General features: G+C 44.3%; 1 protein-coding gene across 7 annotated transcripts in view; it reads right to left on the bottom strand.

Moving 5' to 3' along the window:
* The window catches only part of LOC117236953 (Down syndrome cell adhesion molecule-like protein Dscam2), a 122,757-nt gene that overhangs the window by 22,017 nt on the left and 77,370 nt on the right, over positions 1–23,370 (bottom strand). For 5 of the 7 annotated variants that reach the window (XM_033500417.1, XM_033500424.1, XM_033500419.1 and 2 more), the window contains 5 exons: positions 17,265–17,590; positions 11,028–11,277; positions 5,435–5,579; positions 4,290–4,552; positions 1,696–1,857 (listed from right to left, as the gene is read on the bottom strand). In XM_033500417.1, coding sequence (XP_033356308.1) covers positions 1,696–1,857; positions 4,290–4,552; positions 5,435–5,579; positions 11,028–11,277; positions 17,265–17,590 — 1,146 coding nt within the window. Of the gene's footprint in view, positions 1–49; positions 332–1,695; positions 1,858–4,289; positions 4,553–5,434; positions 5,580–11,027; positions 11,278–17,264; positions 17,591–23,370 lie in introns of all 7 variants that reach the window. The other 2 variants (XM_033500421.1, XM_033500422.1) reach the window with 1 other exon arrangement.

Raw genomic sequence — 23,370 nt, 5'->3', positions numbered from 1 at the left:
GAATTTATTTCCGAGTGGGGGATGAAAAACCGTGCCCGTTCCTGCGTACCATGGACCAATAGCGATGCCGTGCGAGACGTTTCGGCGGCATCGTTGCTCGCAACGCACGTATAGTTGCCATTATGCGCCGTGGTTGCGCTCTGTATCATCAACGTAAGATCGTATTCGCCGATATGATGGGTAGTCGTCTCCGTGGAATTCAACGGTCTGCCGTCCTTCAGCCAGGTGATCTTCAACGGTGAGTCGCCCTCGCTGACCACGCAGACCACGTGCACCCGCGCGCCTTCTTGTATATTGGCAGGAAAGCTAAACGGATCGATTTTAGGCGGTACTGAAAATTACAGGAGATCACGACACATTTTTACTTCATCACGGCCCGCAACGAACAATCTGCGCTCCTATGTCCGTCGAGTTTCGTCGCGAACATAGTCTCTATCGGTTCGAGGGACCGGAAGAAAATAATTTTTCCCTCTATCCTTCTTTTTGTTCTTTTTCGTAAAATGATCGAGAGATCGTAAACGCGGAAGACGCGATTGAAAGAAGACAAAAGGCGTACGCATCGGTCGTTATCGTTCGACGCCTCATCGACGCGTAGTTTCAATCGCTCTATAGTCTCTTTCTTTTTTGGTATTCCCGAAGCACCGACCAATTCGATTCGACCCGTGCAACGTTTTCAATGCATTCCTGCCTCTCTTATGAAACGATCGTACCTTTTGTCGCGTCAACGTTATCCTCTCGACGCTCGAGTCGAACGACATAGTTGTAACATAAGGCTGATTATACATGTACGTATCTACTGGCAGTTTCATAATCTCTGGATATTCGATTTTTCTCTTTTTCCTAGAAAGATTCACGACACGTTTTTTTGCTTCTGTCCTACCTGTGAAAACGGCTCAGCGCGATCGCTGCGGAAAAATCGTCGATCTGAAACCGTTATTAATCCAAAAAGAGTTTCACAGTTTTATCGATTCGGCGCTACAACTGGATATCAGCAAATCGATTAAACAATTATATAATTCGCATCGATACTTTGTTTACCTTTTGCTTCAATTGGAACAACAGCGGACGTCATTGACAGGTAATGGGTCGAGAGTTGATCAGATATCGAATTCTATATGGTTACGTTATAATACACGGTGTATTTTGATCCCGAACGAAAAAATTATATTCCAATTAGGAAACACGAGTACATTATCATCCGCGATGGAAGAAAATCGAGTCGGATAGAATTTCCCCCGAGTATATGATTTCAATTTAGGAATATCGACGGAATCCTTCAATTTTATCTATCAACAACGAATCTCAAAGGAAAAATGAAGAAAGGAAGAAAAGAAGAAGAAAAGAAGAATTATTATAACGTTCGAACCTCGTTTCGAGAAACGAAACGAAACGTCTCAAGTTTCTCAAAGTTTGAATCACAAGTAGCGAGCAATGCACGCCTCGACGAGTGACTTTTCCCCGTAAAGACTCGACGTCGCGTCGTTGCGTTCCACGGAGGTTGTCTCGCGATTACAAGAACGGTCGTCTGGAATCAAGTTTCTCCGTGCTAAAATTCTGACAGAGCGTGCATCAACTCTGGTGACGAAAGATATATCGTTGACAAACGTAACGCTGTTATTTCAATTCGAGCAAATTCATAGAATTACGACAGAAACGACAAAGACGATTAAAAAGCAGACAGAGAAGAAATTTTACCTTTCACTTCGATGTGAACCGTCTGGGAATCGGAGCGGCCTTGTTTGTTCTTCGCCGTGCACGTGTATGCGCCGTGATCGGTGCTTCTGTCGACGTGATGCAGTACCAGAGTTCCATTTGGGAACACTTCCTGACGTCGACTCGTCGGTAGCACTTTCCCGTCTGTGGGTAGCAAGGAAACGTTATCTCAGTTCGACGGTCCAATTTTTAAGCAAATTCAAGACAATTCTTTGTCTTATCCGGAAATTAATGGAAATAGTTCGAGAAAGTTGAGAGAAAGATACTTTGTTGACATTGTGATTCTTTGTCCAGGTGCAATTGGTCGTTTAAGGTCACTTTCTTGATTTTAAACGAGGATGAGAGGTAGAGAAGAAAGCGAGTGTTCGTGCTAGAATATCGACGTTGAGCGAGGATTCGGAGAATGCACGTTAAAATTTGGCATGCACGATGTCACAGATGTACAGATTTGGTGGAAGAGCGCAACGCGTGTGAGATTTTCGCGAATACGATTCAGAAGCGAGAGTTTGCGTGAGCCGTGGAGGAGTTGAAAATAAGATTCAGAATTCAGAGTTCGAGAGAATCGAGTCGTATCGAGTGATAATCGATCATACTCTTTTACCATTCGTCGTATAATTAAACTACCGTGTTGTTTCTACCATTGAATATAACCCGGTATCTATCAAGTAATTTTATATTCTTGAGCAAAAATCTGTCTGTAATTTAATACGTTCACAACATCGAGAGAAATGTCGCTGCGATTTTGTTAGACGATAAATAGAACAAGAAGTTTCGATCAGTCAATCGATCTGGAAGAGTCGAGTATCACGCGTTGACATACTTATCGAATTCGAAACGAGAGCACTCGCGAGAGCTTTTTCATTATCGTTGGATGAAACCACCACCCACGATAGTTTCGTGATGCGCGCCTAAGCGACCAACTTCGTCCACACACAAACTTCCTGGCTTCTCGGCGTAAAATCGTCGATGTCGAGTGTAGTTGAGCCTTCAATACGCTTTCGTAGCGGCGAAGGACGACTTTGAAAGTGTTACGGGGGTATTGCGCGCTCGACGTCACGCTAGATCGCTCGTAAAAGGGAGAAAGTTACGGGGGCAACGTTTGAAACTTTTCCAAAAGTTCGGTTCATCATTACCGGAAAAGAAACGCTCGAACTTGCTCTTTCCCGTTCGGATGGCGACGGCAGCCTAGAGTTTCTTCGGCCGACGAAATAAAAGCTCGCGAGCTCTCTTTCGTTCTCAACCCTCTCCCTTTCTATCGCGCCTCTTTCTGCCGTCATAGCTTGCGCTTGGCAAAAAGTTCATTTAAACCGCTAGAAAAACCGACGGTACTTTCAGTTGCTCTGAAATTCGTCTCCTTGCCGGGCAGATTTACGAGGACGCGCGCAAGGCAACTTATTTACGGGCTCTTTATGCGCCGCGAACGTTTCAATTCTCGCTTTAATCTTTATTTTCCACGCCACGGAGACACGAGAAGTCGAAAAGGATAATCTCGTAAGGTAACGGACGTTCGAAAGATCAGAGTAAACACCTTCGAGATTTTGAAAATACAAAGGCCGAAAATACAAGGTTCGAGTCGGTAACACGCGTCCCGCGTCCTTCGCGATAAAGAAGTCTCGCGTATTTCCGAACTGTTCTCATCGGTAACTTAATAGCGCGATGACATTTTCATGAATAAATGGATGGCTTACGGTCCGAGTTACTGTATTTTGTATAAATGTATGTTTCGAACTGATATCATTCTTAATGTATATTTAACTATTGTATTCATTCTCCTCTTTTCGATTTATCAAATAAGATATAATATAATCTCTGTTGAAAATAATTGTGCAATTGGATTTAACGTACAGAAAAGTAGTTAAAGATTGAATTAAGCGATTGTACAATCGGGCAGGGAGTGATTCTGTTTGAGAAAATAAATCGAAAATTCGACTGAGGAAATGGAGCTTGAAAAATTGTCAGCTATACGTTAATTTACGGTTAAATACCGATTAAGTACGATGAAACAATTCATAGAAGGTTATTTTACACGTGAAAGTAAGTAAAAGTCCAGAATATGACTTTCCGTTTAAGGCCTGGTTTCCACGAAAATAAAATTTAAACATATTCAAATATGAACTGGTTTTGTATACGCGCACGATATATATTTTCAAATTTTATCCTTCACGAAATTGAAGCATCTTACGAAAAAAATATAGTCTACGTTTTCTGCTTAGTTTCAAATTTTCAATATATTTGTTAAATCTTCAAAGTCTTTTTTGTCGGAAACGAAATCTCAAATGAGAAAATGTTATACCAAATTTTTTTCTTTTTGTATTTCTTTCACGTTGAATCAGCCCGTGCCCGGTCGCATTACGACCACCGTTCCAATCTGTATAATTAAATGTTCCCCAAAAAAAAGAAATTAGATTTAGAAGAGAACTTTTTTTTTTTGGTTGGATTTTTTTTCATCGAGATGCATTGGTTAGCTATATATTATAAAGCAAGAATCAATAAAAATTTCGATTATTCAGCGATCAGAGTGATCGGTACAAAGATTCTCATGGGCTACGCCACTGAAATAACTAGCGAACACTGACCTTTCTCCCAAGTGATGCTCGCGATTGGGAAACCAGCGACCGGACATTTGATAACGGTGGTTTCGCCAGCCACCGCGCCGTAGTTCCCCATCGGTCGTACATGGGGCAGGCCGTAAATGTTGAGACGGGCCGAATGGTGAACCTTCGCCATCCGGTTCGCTGCTGTGCAACGATATTCCCCGCCGTCCTCCACGTGAACCACGCTGATGTTCACATGCGATATTACGTCACCATGCACCGTCACATACTGGCCTATCATAAACCTGTGGGCAAGCAGCAGAGATTCCGCACCGATTGTAGCGTTACGTTACGCTCGCAAAGCCAATTTCTCATTTAGCGAGTCAAGGAAAAAAAATTTCGCATGCGAACCGTTCAATTTTCGGGCTGTCTGGACAACGTGGTTCGATCTAATCTTCATCGCAGCACCTACAAATTGTATTTGCAAATAGAGGAAGGTAACTCTTTTTTACGAAGCTAGCAGGGATATTTAAATAATTCTAACTCCATATAAATTCACAAGATCAACCAAACAAAGTTTAACCAACGAGATTATCGAAACTCTGAAATTCTCTCCGTATCCTAGCGTCACGCGAACCTAATAATAGGAATCGAATCGGCTTTTGTAAATCTCGCGTCATCTAATATTTTCCTGGTTTATTGGATCATATGGTGGAAAATCAAAAAGCGGATACGCGTTTGCCACGCGTTTGTTCTCTATAACGAAATCATTATCGACTCGATCACGAGTCGCTTAACACCGTAAATCAACCGAAGCGACTCGATATAAAAGAAAGGAAAACAGGTGGATACATTATTAATAGCCTGTATGCGATCCCGTCAAATCTATCATTCTAAATCGAGCGACTCTAAAAAGTTTAGACTGAGCCCGGTTGATTGGTAATTTTCCCCTCAATTGGTTCGGAGAATCGAAGCCCGCAGGCAGGTATCCGTTCCCACGGGACCTGGCGTTATAACGTTCGTAAGCGGTCTGATTTTCCATCGGCCTGCGGTTTAATAACCGAAAATAATTGTGTACACACTATCCATCGATTTCTGATCTTTTTCTCTTTCTTACTTCCCGTTCGTGGCTCCGTCGGCTCTTAATCTCCTGGCCGAGGCGTAAGAGTGAAAAATGATGTTGTTACCTGTCGTTTTGTGGAAGAGGAAACCCGTCCAAAGTCCAAGAGAAGTGCGGCGTCGGGTTTCCGGTGGCGATGCACTTGAGCGACACCGAAGGGCCAGGCTGGATGGTCTGTTCGATGAATTTGTACAGAAGTTGCGGCGCCGCGTCTGAAGAGCGCACCATTAAAGTTTTAAACGCTTCCCGATCGCCGTGGCGGAACGTCGAAGAGCAGTTTTTATAATTACGCGAAGGACGCCGCGTTAATGGGCGTTAAAGCGACCGAAGGTGAACGAAAGCGTGGAATAAAATTTTCTTGCACGTGGTTCCAACGATTTTAGAGATACCGTACGCGTTCCGTGCAAAACTCATAGAGTTTGCATTAATAAAAAAAAAAGTTAAAAAAAAAGAAGGAAAGAGGAGACAGAAAAAATGTTGTAGGTAATTCAGTTGGTTATTTTGTTCCACGTTTTCATTTTACCGTTTCGATGAAAAATCGCATTTTTTTGCCACTCTCTCTCTCTCTCTTTCGCGGAGAGAGGAATTGTAATTCGACGGGGGTTAGGCGATGTTCTCCCTCCAGCGAAGCGCTCGCGGTGCAACCGAAAACTAAATAACGCATCCAGCAACATTACGCCGGGCCAGCGTGTTTCAATTTCACCAGGTGAATCGATCGTACTGAATTCAGCCAGAACACATCCAGATTTCGAAATAATTTAACAGTGCGTGGGTACACGCTATAAGCAGCTAAATGCATGCAAATTATTCGAAGGGATTTGACCAATGGTGAGTTGCTTCCTCCAATTATACGGGTCCTTTCCTTATTACGCGATAACCGTAATATACGAAACAGATGGTCGTCGATTCGGCCGATAACTTCGACGAACTCCATTCTACATGCCGTCGCACCTCAGTTTCTCTATCATCGATATTCCACCTCCTGCCCGTTTATACGAACGCCGACTCTACATAGAACGCATCGCGATTATGTTAACCGAGCCCGTGCTCGAATTCATTCAAATCTCAAAGTTCGGCCACGCGGTGGAGAATTCGTACGGGGTCAAACATCGAGCAGCTAGTTGCCGGGTGAATATCGAGGCGGTTGCACCTGGTTCAGGTGGCCCCTGGGTGTCTGGGGTCACGCACACACAAGGAGGCGGCGCGTACGTTCCATGGAAACGATCCTGGCTCGCCGCAACGCGGGGTATTATGCACGCAACATTTACATGACAAGACCTGTACGCGGGCAGAACTATCGATCTGCGGTTTGACGCCTGAACTCGAGTGCCGCCTAGTGAATTAACCCCAAATTATAGAGCCGACAATAACCGAGCTGCACAGAGTTGCGCGGCTGTTTGCTCACGGTGTAAATCAGGATGCCGTATTGCCGAATGCCACGCCCTGTTTCGCGGACCGCATATTATTCTACGGGGATCTGCCGCTTTCGTTGCTATTCAACCCATAGACCGATTATCGAAAACTTCGCAGCCTATCGGCCACGAAGCGTCCACGATATCGCGCAAAAGCTGCAGTCGTTCGATGCTTCTCCTCTTCGACTCGCGTGTAACGAGCCGAGCGTCGATGTTGTTTTAATATCATTCTTGATATCATAGAATTTGATATCTGGTATTACAGAAACACGACGAAATATCGATTCAGTATAGAAAAAAATATTTTTTCCGGATTAAGAGACTACCCGTGTGTTTTTATTTTCGTACGCCTGAAAGTTGTTGGTTCTGGAATTATTACTGGACGTTCGGTAGCAATTTGTAGTTATTCTCGAATGCAGAGAAATTCTGAATCCAATCTGGCAGGGTTTAGCACGTGCGGCTTTGATGAGGCTCCAAGTGGTTCGTACTGGTGATCAGATACTCGCAGTAGTACGAGTCGGCCATACGGTTGTCATTACGCGGTTGTTATGGAAACGTCGGAATAATTGTTCTTTCTTGCATTACATGTGCTTCGCGTTGCGATTACTCACTCGATCGCCTATCGAATTTTACGTCAATGAATCCACGATATAGAAGTTTAGTACCAACTTTTTGAAACGATTGTCTGTAACATTTTCATTATGCCCACCGATTATTTGATTAGGAATAACGATAATTTAAAAAATTGTTTAAACTCGTAGTAACGTTTTAGCGTATTTTATCTTCTGGTATGTGGATTGCGTGGAAACGCAACGGATCACGTTGATAGGAAGCGGAGCGTATCGGACGACGCGGTGCGACGCAACGTAATTCGACAGGAAGACATTATTTACCGTGGCGTGATTGCCAGTTCTGTAAACGCGTTAAAACGGTATAAATAAAATGGAAGTTTGCCAGTATCACGAATGGCGTTGGGATTTCTGGCGTTCTATGAAAATGATGACGGGGTATTACCGCTCGAAATTACCGTTCGGTTCGTTCCAAACACCCCTTTATTGTTACGTTCATTTAAAAATAAAACGCTACACGCGCTTGACCCGAATCGGACGGAATATTGACTTATGCTATGGTCAGGTGAAAAATTTAATACCGGTATTTTACAAAATATTTCGCAATTTCACGACCGACAGAATTTTCTCGCGGAATTATTTGGCTTGCTGCCAAAATTCCCCTTCTCTCTAATTCTTTTCCCTGACCATATGTACGTTCCATAAACCGTTCTGCTATCTCCGGTAAAATAAATTGGCAGAAGGAAAGAGAAAGAATGGGAGATAGAGAGAAAACAGCACGCACGCGGTGAATAGAAGAATTCTACGTTACGCGGACGTACATCTGTTTCCTCCTTTTCAAAGTCGGTTCGATATCGTTACAAAAGTTGGCCGCTTTGATTCTTTCCCTTTGTTACGCGATAGGATTAGTCCGATTCCAATTATTTCGAATTGCACAAAGCGATACAACGCATCGAGGCGGAGAGAGACCGAGAAGAGGAGAAAGAACGATTTCGATTCTCGGTCTTTTTTCCCGACTGCCGTCCGGTTAAATGCATAAATTATTTAAAAGGACAGTAGTGCTGGTCGATGAAAAGGAGACCGTGCGTCCGCGTGAACAAAAGGAACGTACAAACGGGGAACGTCGTGACTTATCGGCGGACGGAAAGGGAAAGTTATTAACTGCGGAGAGCTGAACGTGTTCTCTAGCCGGCAGACCGAACGATCGGCGGAATTCCAACTTTTTTCGACGTTTAAAAATTTCCACCGTGCGATGCCTTGACTGAGAAATAGAGTCGAGCTGGGAAATAAACGAACGCCTGTCTTTTCTCCGCTCTTTCCGTTCGACGAGGACATCGTTCAATACGAGCTAGAAGCACAAACGTTAGTCGAATAAAATGGACTCTTCGTCTTCGTTAAATTAGTCACAAGTAGTGGTTTTAGAGGAAAATTTGAGCTTGAACGTTTCTGATACTTTGCTCTCGCGCGGCGATAGTCGATATCCGCCAGTTACGAATTCGATGTTATTAAAAGTACGTTTCTCGCTGTTGAAGTGGTCACCACTTCTAAGAAAACTCTACATCTGGTCTTTTTAGTTTTCTCTAGCACCGAAGCCATCGACAGCGTGTAGACAAAAGACTACGACGAGGACAGACCATAAACAGTAGACAGGCGACGTTGGCTTCGGGGTTTTCAGTTATATTGGGTAACACAGCTAGCGTGCGGATCTGGACCAGCTCAAATTGTATTCTTACTTATAATTACACTTCTATTTAATTATATTTTTTCTGCCTTACAACTTATCCACGAGTTTTCTCTGTTTACACATCGAATCATCTCAACACTCGTGTTAATACATTTTTCTCGATGCACAATTTCGCTGGAACCAGAATTTCCTCCAATTAAGAGTCAATATTACACGTCGCGCTCTTATGATTTTTTCCTACTATTTGATCCGTTCTCCAGAAACGTTAACGCGCTTTCGAGTACTTGTTCTCACGTCTCGAAGTAGTTGGTAAAACAAGAGGTTCGTAGATGGAAGATGGTAAACGAAGACATCGGTACTCGAAACATCCAGCAGCCAGTGAGAAATGTCGGCTGATGCTTCAGTCTCGTGTACGTGACACTAAGACGAAAATAGCGGTAGGTATGTACGTGCACTTAAGACGGTCGACTGACAGCGTCGTCGTTTAAGGTAATGGATTATGTCACATGGAGTAAGACCTTTTCGTCGACGACGCCAGTTTTAAAGACGTCAGTCGGGGAATATTTGGCCGACGAAGCGGCCATCCGTCCTGGTCACTGCGGCGTTCGTTTTTGCGCGGGAATTTCGAGCGGATACCAACACTTTTAAGCAACGTTCTCATCCCTCCGTTCGCTGGCGATGCGTTTCTTTCACTCGACGAGCTGGCGGCGGCCTCGCCCGGCTTCCCACCCTCGTGACTAAGACAAATGGTATGTATTTATTTCACGGCACGCCAACCAGTGGATTTCTCCTTTCTCCATTATGCATCGCCCTCGTTAAGCATTTTTTTCTCTCTTCCTTTCGACGCTTCTCTGCTGCTTTTTCTCCTTTCTTTTCGCCGTTTTCTTCGCCCTTCCTTCACCCTTTCCTTTCGTCCGCCGTGCCTCATACTCCTTCTCGTTCCTGCACGACTCGCGCAGTCTTATTTCCCATCTACCTAGCCAGACCGAGCTTTTTGTCGCGTCGCCCTTCTCGAACTTGGCTCGCTCAGTTCGCGAGAATGGGTTTAGACCGCGGAGACGCGACGAGATCGGGATAGAAACCGACGGAATAATGAAAGAATTCGGTTGAACGAGGGATTTCCTGGGGACACAGATAAGGGTGAAGGTAAGAGAAAGACAGAGTACCGTTCGCAGCAAATAAGTTGGAAGGGGTGAGCAGCCGGATGCGACGAAGCGTGGAATCGTGTTGCCAGACTGGATATAAATTCCAGATGAAATTCCAAACTAAAGGTTCGCAGAATTTTATACTTGGTTCGATATCGATTGGTCGATGGATCTAAGTCGAATGAAGGGCCTCCTTCCTCGTCGTCTCTCGCTCTAAGGGTCGACCGAGAGGCACGGGTGCGTATCAGAAGGCGAACGTGCCCGTTAATTAAAAATATTCAACCCATCCGACCGGACAAAGCGTCATCGTAATACGTACCTCTCCTTCCTTTTTTTTGTACCTCGTTTAACGGACTTAATTTCGCGAATGGTCGATGAAAAGCTATCAAAAAAAAAAGGTCGACGAAGTAGTCGTGCGAAAGTTTTGCAATGGAGACCAAGCCCGTGCTTGGTTAACGGGTAATAGCTTTAATTTAGCCTTATTATTTTCAAACGAGACTTTTATAAAACTTCCACGGAGCTCGTGGAACTCGCCAGGGAGGCAGGTTACGAGCGCTTAGGTATACTAATCCGTCTTGACTCTTTGCGCAGCGCCTTTAAGTACGTCTTCGTGTTGTACGAATTACTCGCGGCGGGGAGGGCAGTGAGGGGTTACTTTGGTAACGCCAGCTATGGGGTCTAACGCCAGATATATTTTCATTGGCCTTAAATTTTTAACTTTCGAAAAGGTAATTTCGCGTGCCAGGGCCACGGCGTTAACGGCCTCCGGTCTCGTCCATTTCCCCCGTCTTATCCACGCACTGTTCATAAAACGGGGGCGAATGAGAGTTTAAAGATTAAAGCCACTCACCCCCTAGTCGAAGCTCCGCGGTCGCCTGTACCATCTCGTAGTCGTTCTTCGCGAAGCATTGATACATTCCTTTGTCGTCCCTCACCACAGAAGAGACGCGCAACGTCGAGCCATCTTTCCCCGTGATCTTGCTTCTACCAGAGGCGCTTTCTCCCACGGGAAGTCCGTCCTTGGTCCAGAAGATCACCGGGATTGGTTGGCCAGTGACGGAACACTGAAATTCCGCGTCCTTGCCGAGGTCGACGGTGACCTGCAACAGTTATCGATTCCGAGCGCACGTTCGCCAATAAATGTCATATTTAATATCCTCGGCTGTCCTCGGAACTTAATATCGTTCCAAAGGAAAAGTTGGCCGATTTCGAGTGGATTCTGCTTTCAAGCTACAGCAGCTGTGCGATGTTCCTCTCGACGTGAACATCGATTCCGGCACGAGCGTGTATAACCGAGAAAGGATTTCGAGAAGCTAACAACCCGATACCAGCTCGCTATACCCTATATCTTGTACGATAATTTTTCAACGCGTTGGCAAACTAACGGCTGCAGATTTTACGACTAACGATATCTGATAGTACTTGCGTGACTCTATTCGAAGGATGGCTCGTTATACATTATGTATAATATATACGTATGTATATTAGTGGGCAAAAGCAGCACGCATTTTGTAATTGTAACGACGGAAAGTAAAGATCCGATTACAGGGTTCTTTGGAATCTGACGTGTACACAAAAGACGATAGATAATATCATGGTTGAGCTTTGCTCGCGGCGTTTGCCAAGAAGAATCGCCATATTAATACCTGCCTGCAATTTCCTTCCCCATTTTGGAAACTTCGACGAAGTATCGATTCCGGGAAGGCATCCTTTGATCTCTGTCAAACGTTTCGTCGAAATTATCAGAGATCGGAGCTGTTTAATGCGCGGTAGACAGCTTTGTAGAGGTCGATACAAACGTGATCGTGAAAAAGGTACGAGGGCTAAGTGGCACGCGATCGTTCTGGAACGTCGCACCGCGCTGCGAGAAAACGCCTAACGTGCTTAGGCACAACGAGGCGAATTCCAGTACACCGTGCGCGAGCATACCGGCAAATCGAATGTCCTGTTTGGTATTTCATCGTCTACCTTCGAGAGCTTAATTGCTTCCGGGTCGCGCGGTCATTTTCCTTTGATCAGTTTGCCCTCGCATCTGATTTATCTATTAACGAGAATCGTTCTCTGTAAACGAGTTGCAGCGAGCGCTTCAACGACGAAGCTTTTATATACGAAACAATAATAAGTCGCGAGACGATTGAATTCTTGATACGATGTTTCACGTCGCGAGACGATTGAATTCCTGATACGATGTTTCGCATTTAACTGCAACTACATATCGAAAGAGACACGATCAAATTACCGGACATGGAATGGACAAGACACCGGATCTCGTTGCAGCAATTTACGTAATATCCAGAGAGTATCGATGTATTATTTTCCATTACATTTCAGGTGCCTCCTGATGTAAATTATTTACCATTCTAATTATTTGAGAAACTGGTACTATAATATACAACAATGTTTAGTACACCGCTATTATTATATTACAAGCATCGGAACGTTGCTAATGGTAGGATTAACCGGTGCTAAGTAGAAAAGACAGAACCAGGCAAGATAGACCGCATGCCTACCGCGAGGCATCGAATCCGATGTACCGGAACGCGGTTGAATGGAGTGGCTTACTGGCATTTCCATATGCATTTTCAGTCGCTTAATTGATCACCGATCGAGGAAACGAGCCTTTGATCTAGCTAGGAATCTCGTCTTATGTATTATTGAAGAGGCCCGTTTATTCGGTCATTGGCGATATACGGCAACGACGATTCTGCGCCCTGATTACCACCGATATATCAATACATATACGCCCATATGGGTGTGCAATGTACATTGTATAGTGTACACTTTGGGCCGAGTTCGCGTTACGTCGACCACCCTCGGGTCATGAATTTCGAAGGCGTTCCATGCGTCAAAGGCTTGTGGAAGAGATTCCTCGGGCATATAATACATCGAGCGTGCACCGATCGATGAAAAAGGACCGATTTTCTCCTGTACGGTTCGATGGATTGCAATAAACTTGCCGCGGGATCTATATTCAAATTGTAGGATCGCGAGGCCGATTTCCTCGGGTTACAGGGCGCGAACGGTCGGTTCAAGGGCAGAGAAATTCGACGAGAGGCGTCGCGTGCTGAATCGAACCACGACGACGGCCATTAAATATTGTCAAGAGGATCGCGCGCGTTGCTCTCGCCTGGCTTCTTTTGTTCCACGACCTCGAAGGAAACTTTCTTTCAAACCGAAGACCGCTTTAAATATCCTTTGATACGGTATTCAAGCAGCCGGAGGATGGAATGGGAAATAAGATGCGCAAGGATGCCACCTTTAAAGGCGACCGAACGGGCTGGCTGCAAGGGGTGAAGGAACAAGAAAAAAAAGACGAATCTGCGAGGGCGTCGAGTTGCACCTCGATCCACGCTTTGTCCCCGTTGTTCTTGTCTCCTCCTCGCGGTATCGTGGCGTTATTACGACGACCAACGATGCGTTTACATTGTCGATATAACCGCAATATAGAGTGACTCGATGTCTTCCTTCGAGGCGTCTCCTATACCGGGTAAATGGAGTAACAGAAAATAGAGAGAAGGAGAGAGAGAGAGAGGGGCGGGGAGAATTATTGCGAGAATGTCTAGAAAAATAGGGGCAAATAATCATAAATTTTGTGGAACGTGTACAAGACTGTGTGCTCAAGTTGGAGTGGAGGAATGCAACGGAATTTTCTCGATTCGCTACGTTCGCGAGAGCGTCGTCGAGTAAACGTTCCATAGGATTAGAAGAATGGAACGATCTTTGTTATGTGAAAACGGAATAAATCGGATTGCACCGGCTTATTTCCTTTTCTGTATATTCCACCTGCCTTGTATCAAGTATCGCGAAAGATTTTTGGTGGGACGAAAAATTTGGAGACCGGTCCGCGTAGCTACGTTGTTAAACTGCGATTTGTGAGGCAGACAGAGGTAGCCCCCGTCGTGGTTATCTGTTTAAATAGTCGATCAAAAAGTTTATCAAGTGGAAGTTCGCGTTAAGAAGCGTTGCGTGCAATGAGAAGACGCGACGATGCTTTTAATAAAGCGAGGACAATATAGGCCACGTTAATGGAAGGAAGCGCCATCGAAGCAACTACTAAAACACGAGAGAATTCGTCCGCAATGAGCGTTTCTTTGCCGGTGACTGCGAAAGTTATGGAGAAGCTTCCAGCGAATGAATGATATTTCATCGATTCTGTTCCCTGGTCTCTCTCTCTCTCTCTCTATCCATCAAGGTATGATATGGACCAATTGCCGATCTCTATTTTCTTTTTTTTTTATAGGATCCATCGACTGTCGTTCTAACGACCACATACCGACCGACCGATCCGATGCGTTTTTCCGTTACCGAATTTCGGCACACATTAAAACCATCGCCTATTTTCCGCTCCAACGATGGTTAAACCTTCCAGTTTTCCCAACGAACGAACGAACTACGAGTCCCGATGCAAGGGATTCTCAAATCCCGTGCGCGTTTCTCAAATTCACAGGGGAAAGAGGGTATATTTTGTGTCGAATGGTTGGAGATCGGCATCGGATCACCGTAATCGAGCGTCGAATCGTTCAGCGACAAGTTTGAAAATTTTAGTCGAAAATCGGATCAACGTTCGCGTGGGATAGAAGGGGGAGGGCGATTGGTTGAATGGACCAACCTGCATCCATCCCCTTTGACATTTCGTTTTAAACGCTATTAATTATTCCGCTTTGCACGGCCAATCGACGCCCCGGTTAATACGCTTACAGCGACGTCGGAGGTCAACCCCGGCAGCAGCTCCGGCACCAGCCCCGGTACAGTGCGGCCAGCGATTCGTTGTTTTGACGGGATATACGATTTGCGAGGTTGACCTGCCACCGTTACGCGTTACGCTTAACACGGTACGTGGCGCGTATTTTCACGATTCACCCGGGGGTTCGACACGATCCAATAACTTTGGCAGCCCAGCAACGACGAAACCATGGTGCGCGAATCACGATCGTTGTGAATCATAGGCACGTCGATCGACTCAGGCTGCCAGCTTCGACCGGTTTCTCTTTTATCGTCGTCACAATACGCGTTCATCGTCCCGACAGACATTGCCAACACAATTACCGAGGCTTGTTAAAAGATCAAAGAAACTACGAAGAACTGCATCGCACCGGGTTCGAAGCGGCTCCACGAACCGGCTTACTAATTAACGGAAGTTAATACTAATTAATAGCAACGTCTCGTTCACGGTGAACAGAACGAGTTGCTCGTTATTTCTCTTCGGCCGATATTCACAGATAGGTACACCAAGCGTTTCAACTGTGTGCGATGTTTTCAAGATCTATCCGTCGTCTTGGCAGGGATGGTAACTCGGTCTGTCGTTATCCGCGCTACCGTGTTTACTGCGACGTGATGTTCAATTATCCACATCGATGAGAATTAGTCGACGACGACGACGTCGACAACGACGACGCGACGGGAACGATGACAACGAAGACCAGACTTCCCTCTTATTCCCCTTTCCCCGTAGTCGATGCGAATTTATTCGTGAAGCGCTCGCGACCTCGAGATACCGTAGGTAGTCGTCCATGGTAGGAGAAACGAGGATCATCGATTTAACAAAGTCGCGGCGCAACGAACCGTTACGTTGCGAGGGAGGCACGCTGGGGGTAGTTTACAGATCTGTTGAAAATAGAATCGGCGCTCGTCGAGAAGCCTTAACTTCCTCCGACAGAGAAGGAAACGAGAAAGGGAGGAAAGCAAAGGGTAGAAAAAACAGAAAGCGGAAAGAGGAAAAAGTAACCACGGTAGCTCTCGAGTTGTTTACGAAATAGAATAAAAGAGAGCTAACCTGTTGAGGTATCAGTCGGATGAAGAGAAGCTACTTATCATCGAGAACCGCGCGGTCCTTTTGCTGCTTCTTACGGAGCGACCGTAACGTTATAGAATTTATTTCCGGACGGCACCATCGCCCTTCTTCCTCGAGAATCGGAAACTTGTGACGCGCGAGTCGAAGCGATCGACAACATCGTCACGCGATGCGCGTTTCAAGATTTCTCGAAGTATTGGGATAATCCGACGAGGGATGAAACAGGAAGGCGACGACCGGATCGTTCGGGTCGTTCCAGAAATCCAATCGACGCCGGATAGAATGCCTTTAACCTGTTGAGACACCACGTGGACGAGAGAGAACGTGCAATTTTTTCAACAACTTACGAAACTTTTTCGTTTAAATAATCGTCCGTCCGTATCGTCTATCGTTGAACCAATATCGAAGGCGAATCAAAGTCTTCCTTCGAGCGGATAAAACGGAATCGATTGGCTGGCGATACTTAACCGGGGTGAAACGAATGCTAACCTGTTGAAACTATAGGCAGGCCAAATCGATTTTACGTGATGTTTATTCCGAATGAATTCCAGGCTACTTTCAATTTTCCGGACGAGTACCAAGTTATTTGCAAGCTACTTTGACGAATAAAAATAGGGAAGAGAATTTTGCGTGATTTATCGCGAGTGCTTGCGAACGTTCGAAATGCTTGATGAAAAGATGAGTGCTTGAGATTGGACAGACCGTGACTGAATTTGTCCTGAGAATTTCTGCGAAGTCTGCTAAATGATATGCATTGGATGGTAGACTCTAGATTCTCTCGTAACCATTCTTTATGGAATTTCTAATCGAGTAAACGTATAAATAATAAACGGTCGGTTAATCCAAAAACAACGATCAGTATATGACACGAAAGGTATATTTAGTTGCAGAAAAATTTATTTACTACTTAAAATGAAAACAGATAGTGTATTCTTTCTTTAAATATCGAAGTTTCCTTTATAATATATAAAAATATGAGCGAGTAAAGCGCGACCGGATAGGAGGACGCCTATACATTATATTAACATATTTTAACATTATTTTAATATATCTAATTAACGTTTCATTTTGACGTCGAATGTTTCATGATCCAATTTTTGCTATCAATTCGTCTCTTTTTCAAGCAACGATAATCAACATACATTCTGCATGAGTCAATAAGTCACGCATCATCGTGTACATTAATTGAATCACCAATCGAATAAAACAGACGATCGAACGATCATTTTAAAGGCTACTGATAGAAATGGCGCTCGATACTGGTACGAAGATTAAACGAGAGTACGGAAAACTAACCTGTTGAGGTACCAGGTGAATGGAGAGGCTGCTTATAATGGAAACCTCCAATTCGACCATCTCGGAACCGGCCGTATTGTTGGCGTGACAGACGTATCGTCCTGCATCCTCCGCCCTTGCCGATTGCAACACCAGCGCGCCCGCTCTCGCATAGATCCTTTCTGAATTGAAGATCATCGCCGTGCCCGTCACGGACTCACGAAACCATAGGTACATGGGCGGCGGGATTCCTTGTGAAACGCAGGAAAGGACGATCGTCTCTCCCGTGCGTATAGGCGCTGGGCTCATTCTTTCATTGAACCTTGGCGGAACTGGGGTATGAGGGTCTGAAAATGGAAAAAGATTATTTGATTGTCTGAGCTGTAGGTTACATTTATATATTTAAATTTATAAATTTATATATTTTTCTATAATGCAAAGGTATTTAGCATTTTCGACTGAGATTCCGAGCAAAGTTACCGAATGTCTGTAATTCAGGAGAACTGTTGCCGCAGTTGCTAGAAATCCATAGAATATTAAACTTGATGTAAGTACTTGCGGTATAGTTTCAAATTCTGTAATAACGCGAAATGATACAATTGTAGAACTGCACTGTTGTTAAATTTGAAGTGTATGTTTTATAAGCAAGTAAGGGAGTTTATCGAACGGTTGTCTCTATAAGAGAGTCAGTGGAACGAATATTTTGAAACAGGGAGAACGAAACAAAGCGTGGCGGTCGATTTGTTGCGTTCAATTTTAACTGTGTATGCGGGAGCGGCAAAAATTTGGACACATCCGACGAACAAAACGTTTCGCTTTAAGGCTCTGATCGAAAATACGAACCGGCGCGCTGGCTGTTCTAGCACAGTTGGCCTGCTGAATGGTGAATTCTCATCGTGGAACGGGTAAAATGGCAAAAGTTTGGAACTGATGTGTTATTTCAAGGTTCGCGCGATCAACTTCCACGATCCTGGTTCGTTTGCAACGTCGAAGAAAATATTCTCAAGGCGATTTAAAGAGCTCGAGAGTGTTCGGTGAAACGTAACGATTAAAAAGTATTAAACGATGAAAGCAAAAAAAAAGAAACAGAGGGGAGGCGGAGGAAAGAAAGACAGTGCAGGCCACAAGAATGGATTTATCTCCTTTCATCAATTTTTCTTCGACTGTCTCTCACTTGATACCTCGAAACGCATTTTGAATCTTTCGGACGTTCGCGGGAAAAGAAATCTCCGTGGACTTGTTGAAAGAGACAAAGATCCCGGTATCAATTTTTCACAGCTGCGAAAGAGCTCCTTTTGTCCCTGTTACGTATTATCCGAGTTAGTATGCTCGGCAAATTTACATTTATTTCCTTCCTCTCTCGTTTAATTCTACATTTTCACATTATTTTATCGTGTTAATTACACACCGCGAACAAGCGCGGTTAAGGATCTTTATTATTAATTCGAAAAATCTGGCTGATATAGCGCATTTATCCTGCAAAATGTAAGCTCATCGACGCAAAGTGTTGTTCGAACATCGTTATAATTTCAATGTTAATGAAACGACGACATTTAAATATTAACGAATAATTGCGCGTCACGAAATTGTGGCGCTCTGTTTTTTTTTTTCCCCGAAGACGATGAACGTAGGAACACGCGAATAGAGATCGTTCACAGTGACGTATCGCTATTAAAATTGATTATCTATGGTCGATCAAAAAAGAATAGGTGCGCTTAATGACTTGGAAATTCATACTGTCCGTGGACAGGGAAACCTACTAATTCCGTATATACATCGATCTTCCATTAATACAAGTAACAATCAACACGATACTGTCGATTTATCCACATCTTCGACCGTAATACCATGATATATATCCGAATGGATGAACATTTTATTTCAGTTTCGGCATCGACTAAACGGTGGATGGTGTTTGTCGTACGGTTGAACTCCGCGACACGGCAGCTTTTTACGACTGCACTATTTTATAATGGTCCGCTCGCTTTGTCTGGTCGCCGTTATTATTGTAATTTAAGCTGATGGCGTATTGATCGTCGCTCGCCTCTACCTCTCTCTTTGTCGCTCAGGCACTCTATCCGTCTCGTTCTGCCTATATTCACTCTCACTCCCTCTCTGTCGTTGCCTCTCAAACCGTCCCTCTTTCTCCAGGGAGCACGGTCCCTCTTTCTCTCGCTCCTACCAATGTGCAATTCCAGTTGCCATATTCCAGCAACGCCCCGCCACCACACCCTTGTTCATACTCCCGCTCCCGGTTGCACCGGCTCGTGCATATGCACGCTCAAAACTTTTTATGCCATTTACATCCGACTTACGCCTCAACGTCAGCGTCGTTCGCGTTGACGGTGACCGGCGCGTCGGCGTGGGGTAGAAAACCGTGAAAAAAGGAGAAAAAAGAAGCAGGAAGGAGAGAGAGAGAGAGAGAGAGAAAGTGCAACTTCGATGATCGATCGATACTCGAATTGAAAGAGAGCGAGAGAGAAGAAGAAAAAAGAAAGCAATTCGCTTGCCACCGATTGCTCCTAGCGACGAGAGGCTTGATCACGCGTTAATAATTCTGCCCCCTCGGCTGTGACAGCTCCGCGTGTCTCGTTCTTACTTCCGGTTCGTTGGATCTTTACCGTTTAAATAGATAATCGGCTGGATTGTCAATCAACCTGTTACCCTCCGCGTATAATATTTATCGGTCTTGATATATACGCGTAAGTGAATGAACTTGTCAGTGTTAAACGTGGACTATGAATTTCTATTTAAGATATTACGGAGGGTAATGTAAGTTTTCCATACACGAAAGTTTTTCAGTTCTTTTTGAGCGAATAATTCTTCGGACGACCGAATGGCTTATAAATTGAATCGACTTGTGATTTATCTACCGGTCATTCTTTAAAAGATCTTTAAACGACATCGAAGTACTTTTGTATGATTTCTGGCTGAGTTTAAATGGCCTCTAAGTAGCCTTGATACGATAACCCTAAGATCTTAAACGAACCGAAACATAACTTTTAAAGAATCTCGAATGTACGGCTTGTAAATGTTCTTAAACGATCTGCCGATTAATCTTAAATTGGAAACGAATCAAAGTTGTCGCTTCTGTAGAAATTTCGTACAAAAATCTCCTAAGAGAATTTACGTTGCTACCGGAGTTATGACTTTTTGAAAAACAAGATATAGCATCTCTATCCCCTTCTCTATCCCACACACAAGTTTCTCAGGAAATCTTCGCAGACATAAACGGAGAATTAATTTGGGAAGAAGAACGCGGATAGTCTCGTGCACAATTTCAAAAAGTATCCTTCGTCGAAATGCTTTTACCACGGGAGCAGAGCTTCGCGGTGACCAAAAAAATCGGACATGGAAGAAAATTTTAATTAATAGCCGCAATGGCAAGTGATTTCGAAGTACAGAAACTCGACGATCGGTATCGAGTAGAGAGAGAGAGAGAGGCAGAGAAAGAGAGAGAGAGATAGAGAGCGAGTGGCGGCGTGGTGCGGCGCTGCTACGCGCGATGTTTAAACGGACAGACAGTGTGCTCAAACGAACATCTTGATATCCTTTGAACCATCGCTCATTGACTATGTAATCCGGAGGCTCGGTCCTCGAGCGAGGTCACGTGAAAGAGCGTTAGAGAAAAAGGGACAGGGAAGAAGAGACAGAGCGAACGGGAGAGGTGCGCGGCGGGGAGAAAAAAGCAGGGCTGAAGGGAGCAGAAACCGCGGCGGAACGATGTCCAATTAAACCTTTCGAGCCGTCGACTCCAATTAAGACTCTATTAAATATACACCGGCCGTGTGTATCGTTGGCAAAGCGAATTTCAAATGGCGCCCGGTCTTTCTCATGTATTTACCTGGAACAAGCAACTTCACCGTGATAAAGTTGCCACTAATTAGCCGCACAATGTGTCTGTTGCCGACCATTGCGAGACTCGTGCTTTTCGCGTTCGCCTTTTTCCGCCGATAAAGTTCCTCCTACGTCATTCCTCGCGACCACGCGACAACGTACCAACCTTATGAATCACCTCGGCCCTAAATAATTCCTTAAACGCAACCGATGTGTTTATATCTTATACCACGCGGAAGAAAACCGAGACGGGAAAACCGTACGGTTGAACGTAACCTTCGAAATTAGTGATGAAATAAAAGAACGGAAATGGCAAGTACTTTAGCGTAACTACACCAACCAACTATGTACAATGCAGGTACCTACTCGCGAGTAACCCAAGTACATGTATATAACGTTGTCGTCACGAAACTTCCTCTCGCCAAGAAGATTCAAGTCGAAAGGGCATCGAGTTGTTCTGCTGGTAGGCAAGGGGAATTAGTAGATCGTTCAGGCTTCATTAATTACTCGACAACTCCGGTCTCTACATTAATTGGTAGCTATGTTACCAGCAAACCGTATTACGTCGTTGACTAATTACGTCATCGAAGTGGCGGCTTCTCGAACCGATAGAGCGCATATGTAATTTAATGCCAGTCGCTGATTGCTTCAGAATTCAGGTCACAACGTGCGATACCCGAAGCGCAATTTGCGCGGAAGACGTACACGTGTTTCCGTGCGTACTGCCGGGCCACAATTCCGAATAATTATATCTGATTTATACGGGCTGACAGAGTGGTAGAAACGCGTCTACCATCTAGCTCGTTTTACTCTCTGACTATTCCCCGTCAAAATTACCAGATATCGGAGCTGGCGGCTACGGGGGTGCGCACTCGAACAAAGCTGTAACTCAACGAGAATATTAGATTAGAAGGATAACGGCGGAAATGAAGATTTATCGCGGTGCGAATGCCACGAGGAAGTTGCCAACCGTACCTTGCCTTTGGGAATCTTCCGAGTGGCACACACTTTCGAAAGTACTTGCCTGTTCAGGACAGACAGTAATTTTTCTTGGCTGCGTTACAGCCAATGTTTGGCTGTCTTACGCCACAGAGATATAGCATCAAATCCCTAACAATTTGCAGTAGATTATCGAAATACGCGCTTTAGATTTTAGACAGTAAAGGTGATATATATATATATTTTTGATGTAGAAGCTGGGGTTATTTGGGTCATCCAAGCTTCAACATCTTAGAATTCAATCTGCTACTTCGCACGGAATAATCAAACTTTTTGTATATTATGAGACACCATTAGTCCTTAGCATCGTAACGAAGGAATGAGAAAATATCGTGTACCTCGAGTCTAACGACAAAAAATATCAGAGAACGGATAGTTGATTTGAATTATTTGAGTCGACGATGTGATATTATAATAAACTAACAAAATGAATAACAAAATGACACGCAGAAATAAAACGATATACAGAGGTCGCTAAATTAAGATGAATACAATTGACAATATTAATATTAGTCGAACGAACTTTCTTTTTGACGAGATTGTTAGACGAGAAGTTACATATGTTCTGAGAAAACTATGACCACTGAGCTGCCAATGTAGGTATACGATATATCTCACTGTTTTCAAATGTAGGTGATTTAAAAATTGTTCATAATCCAAATGGGTCGATTATTGGATAAATTAATTATATGGACGCAAATATCCTCCTAATCCAAATAGCTCTACCTTATCCTGCTTGTATGAAGTCATCTTTTTCTGAGAAGGTAATAAGTTTTCCATCGATCTACGTCATATTTGTTCGTACTATAAACAGATACACTTCATCTTCAACGAAAGGTCGTTTTTCGAGTATAATGCCAGCGAAAAGGAGAATCCGTTGCACTCGTCGAACACGTGTCCGCTTATTGTAAAAGCTGCTTAACGCTTAATCCCGATCACGCGACGACAGCATTGCTACGCGTGAACCGTTCTTGGCGAAAGAATCACAGATTAAGGTACTTCGGTTTAGAGGCTTAACGTGATTTTCAACCACCGACGGAATACTTTTCGACACAGATTTCTTTCCGTAAAAGGACGTTTCTTCGTGTAGAGCTTTTTGCTCGCGGAATTTTCTTCCTCCGCGACTCCGATCGCTCACTGTAGAGAAGATTTACGTGTTTTGAAAGTGTTGAATAGGCGGCGGGCAAAAATCTTCTTTCTTCTTCAAGTTTCCATTCCCACCTTTTTCTGCGGCACGCGACTGTGAACAGAAATAATTCGCCGTGTGGCTTCCGGTTTGTTCTTCGCGACA

This window comes from Bombus vosnesenskii, unplaced genomic scaffold (genome assembly GCF_011952255.1).
Source record: "Bombus vosnesenskii isolate JDL3184/JDL3185 unplaced genomic scaffold, Bvos_JDL3184-5_v1.1 scf7180000013352, whole genome shotgun sequence".
Taxonomy (NCBI): domain Eukaryota; kingdom Metazoa; phylum Arthropoda; class Insecta; order Hymenoptera; family Apidae; genus Bombus; species Bombus vosnesenskii.
Note: the sequence above shows the minus strand (reverse complement) of the source record. Positions and strands in the feature narration are given on the sequence as shown.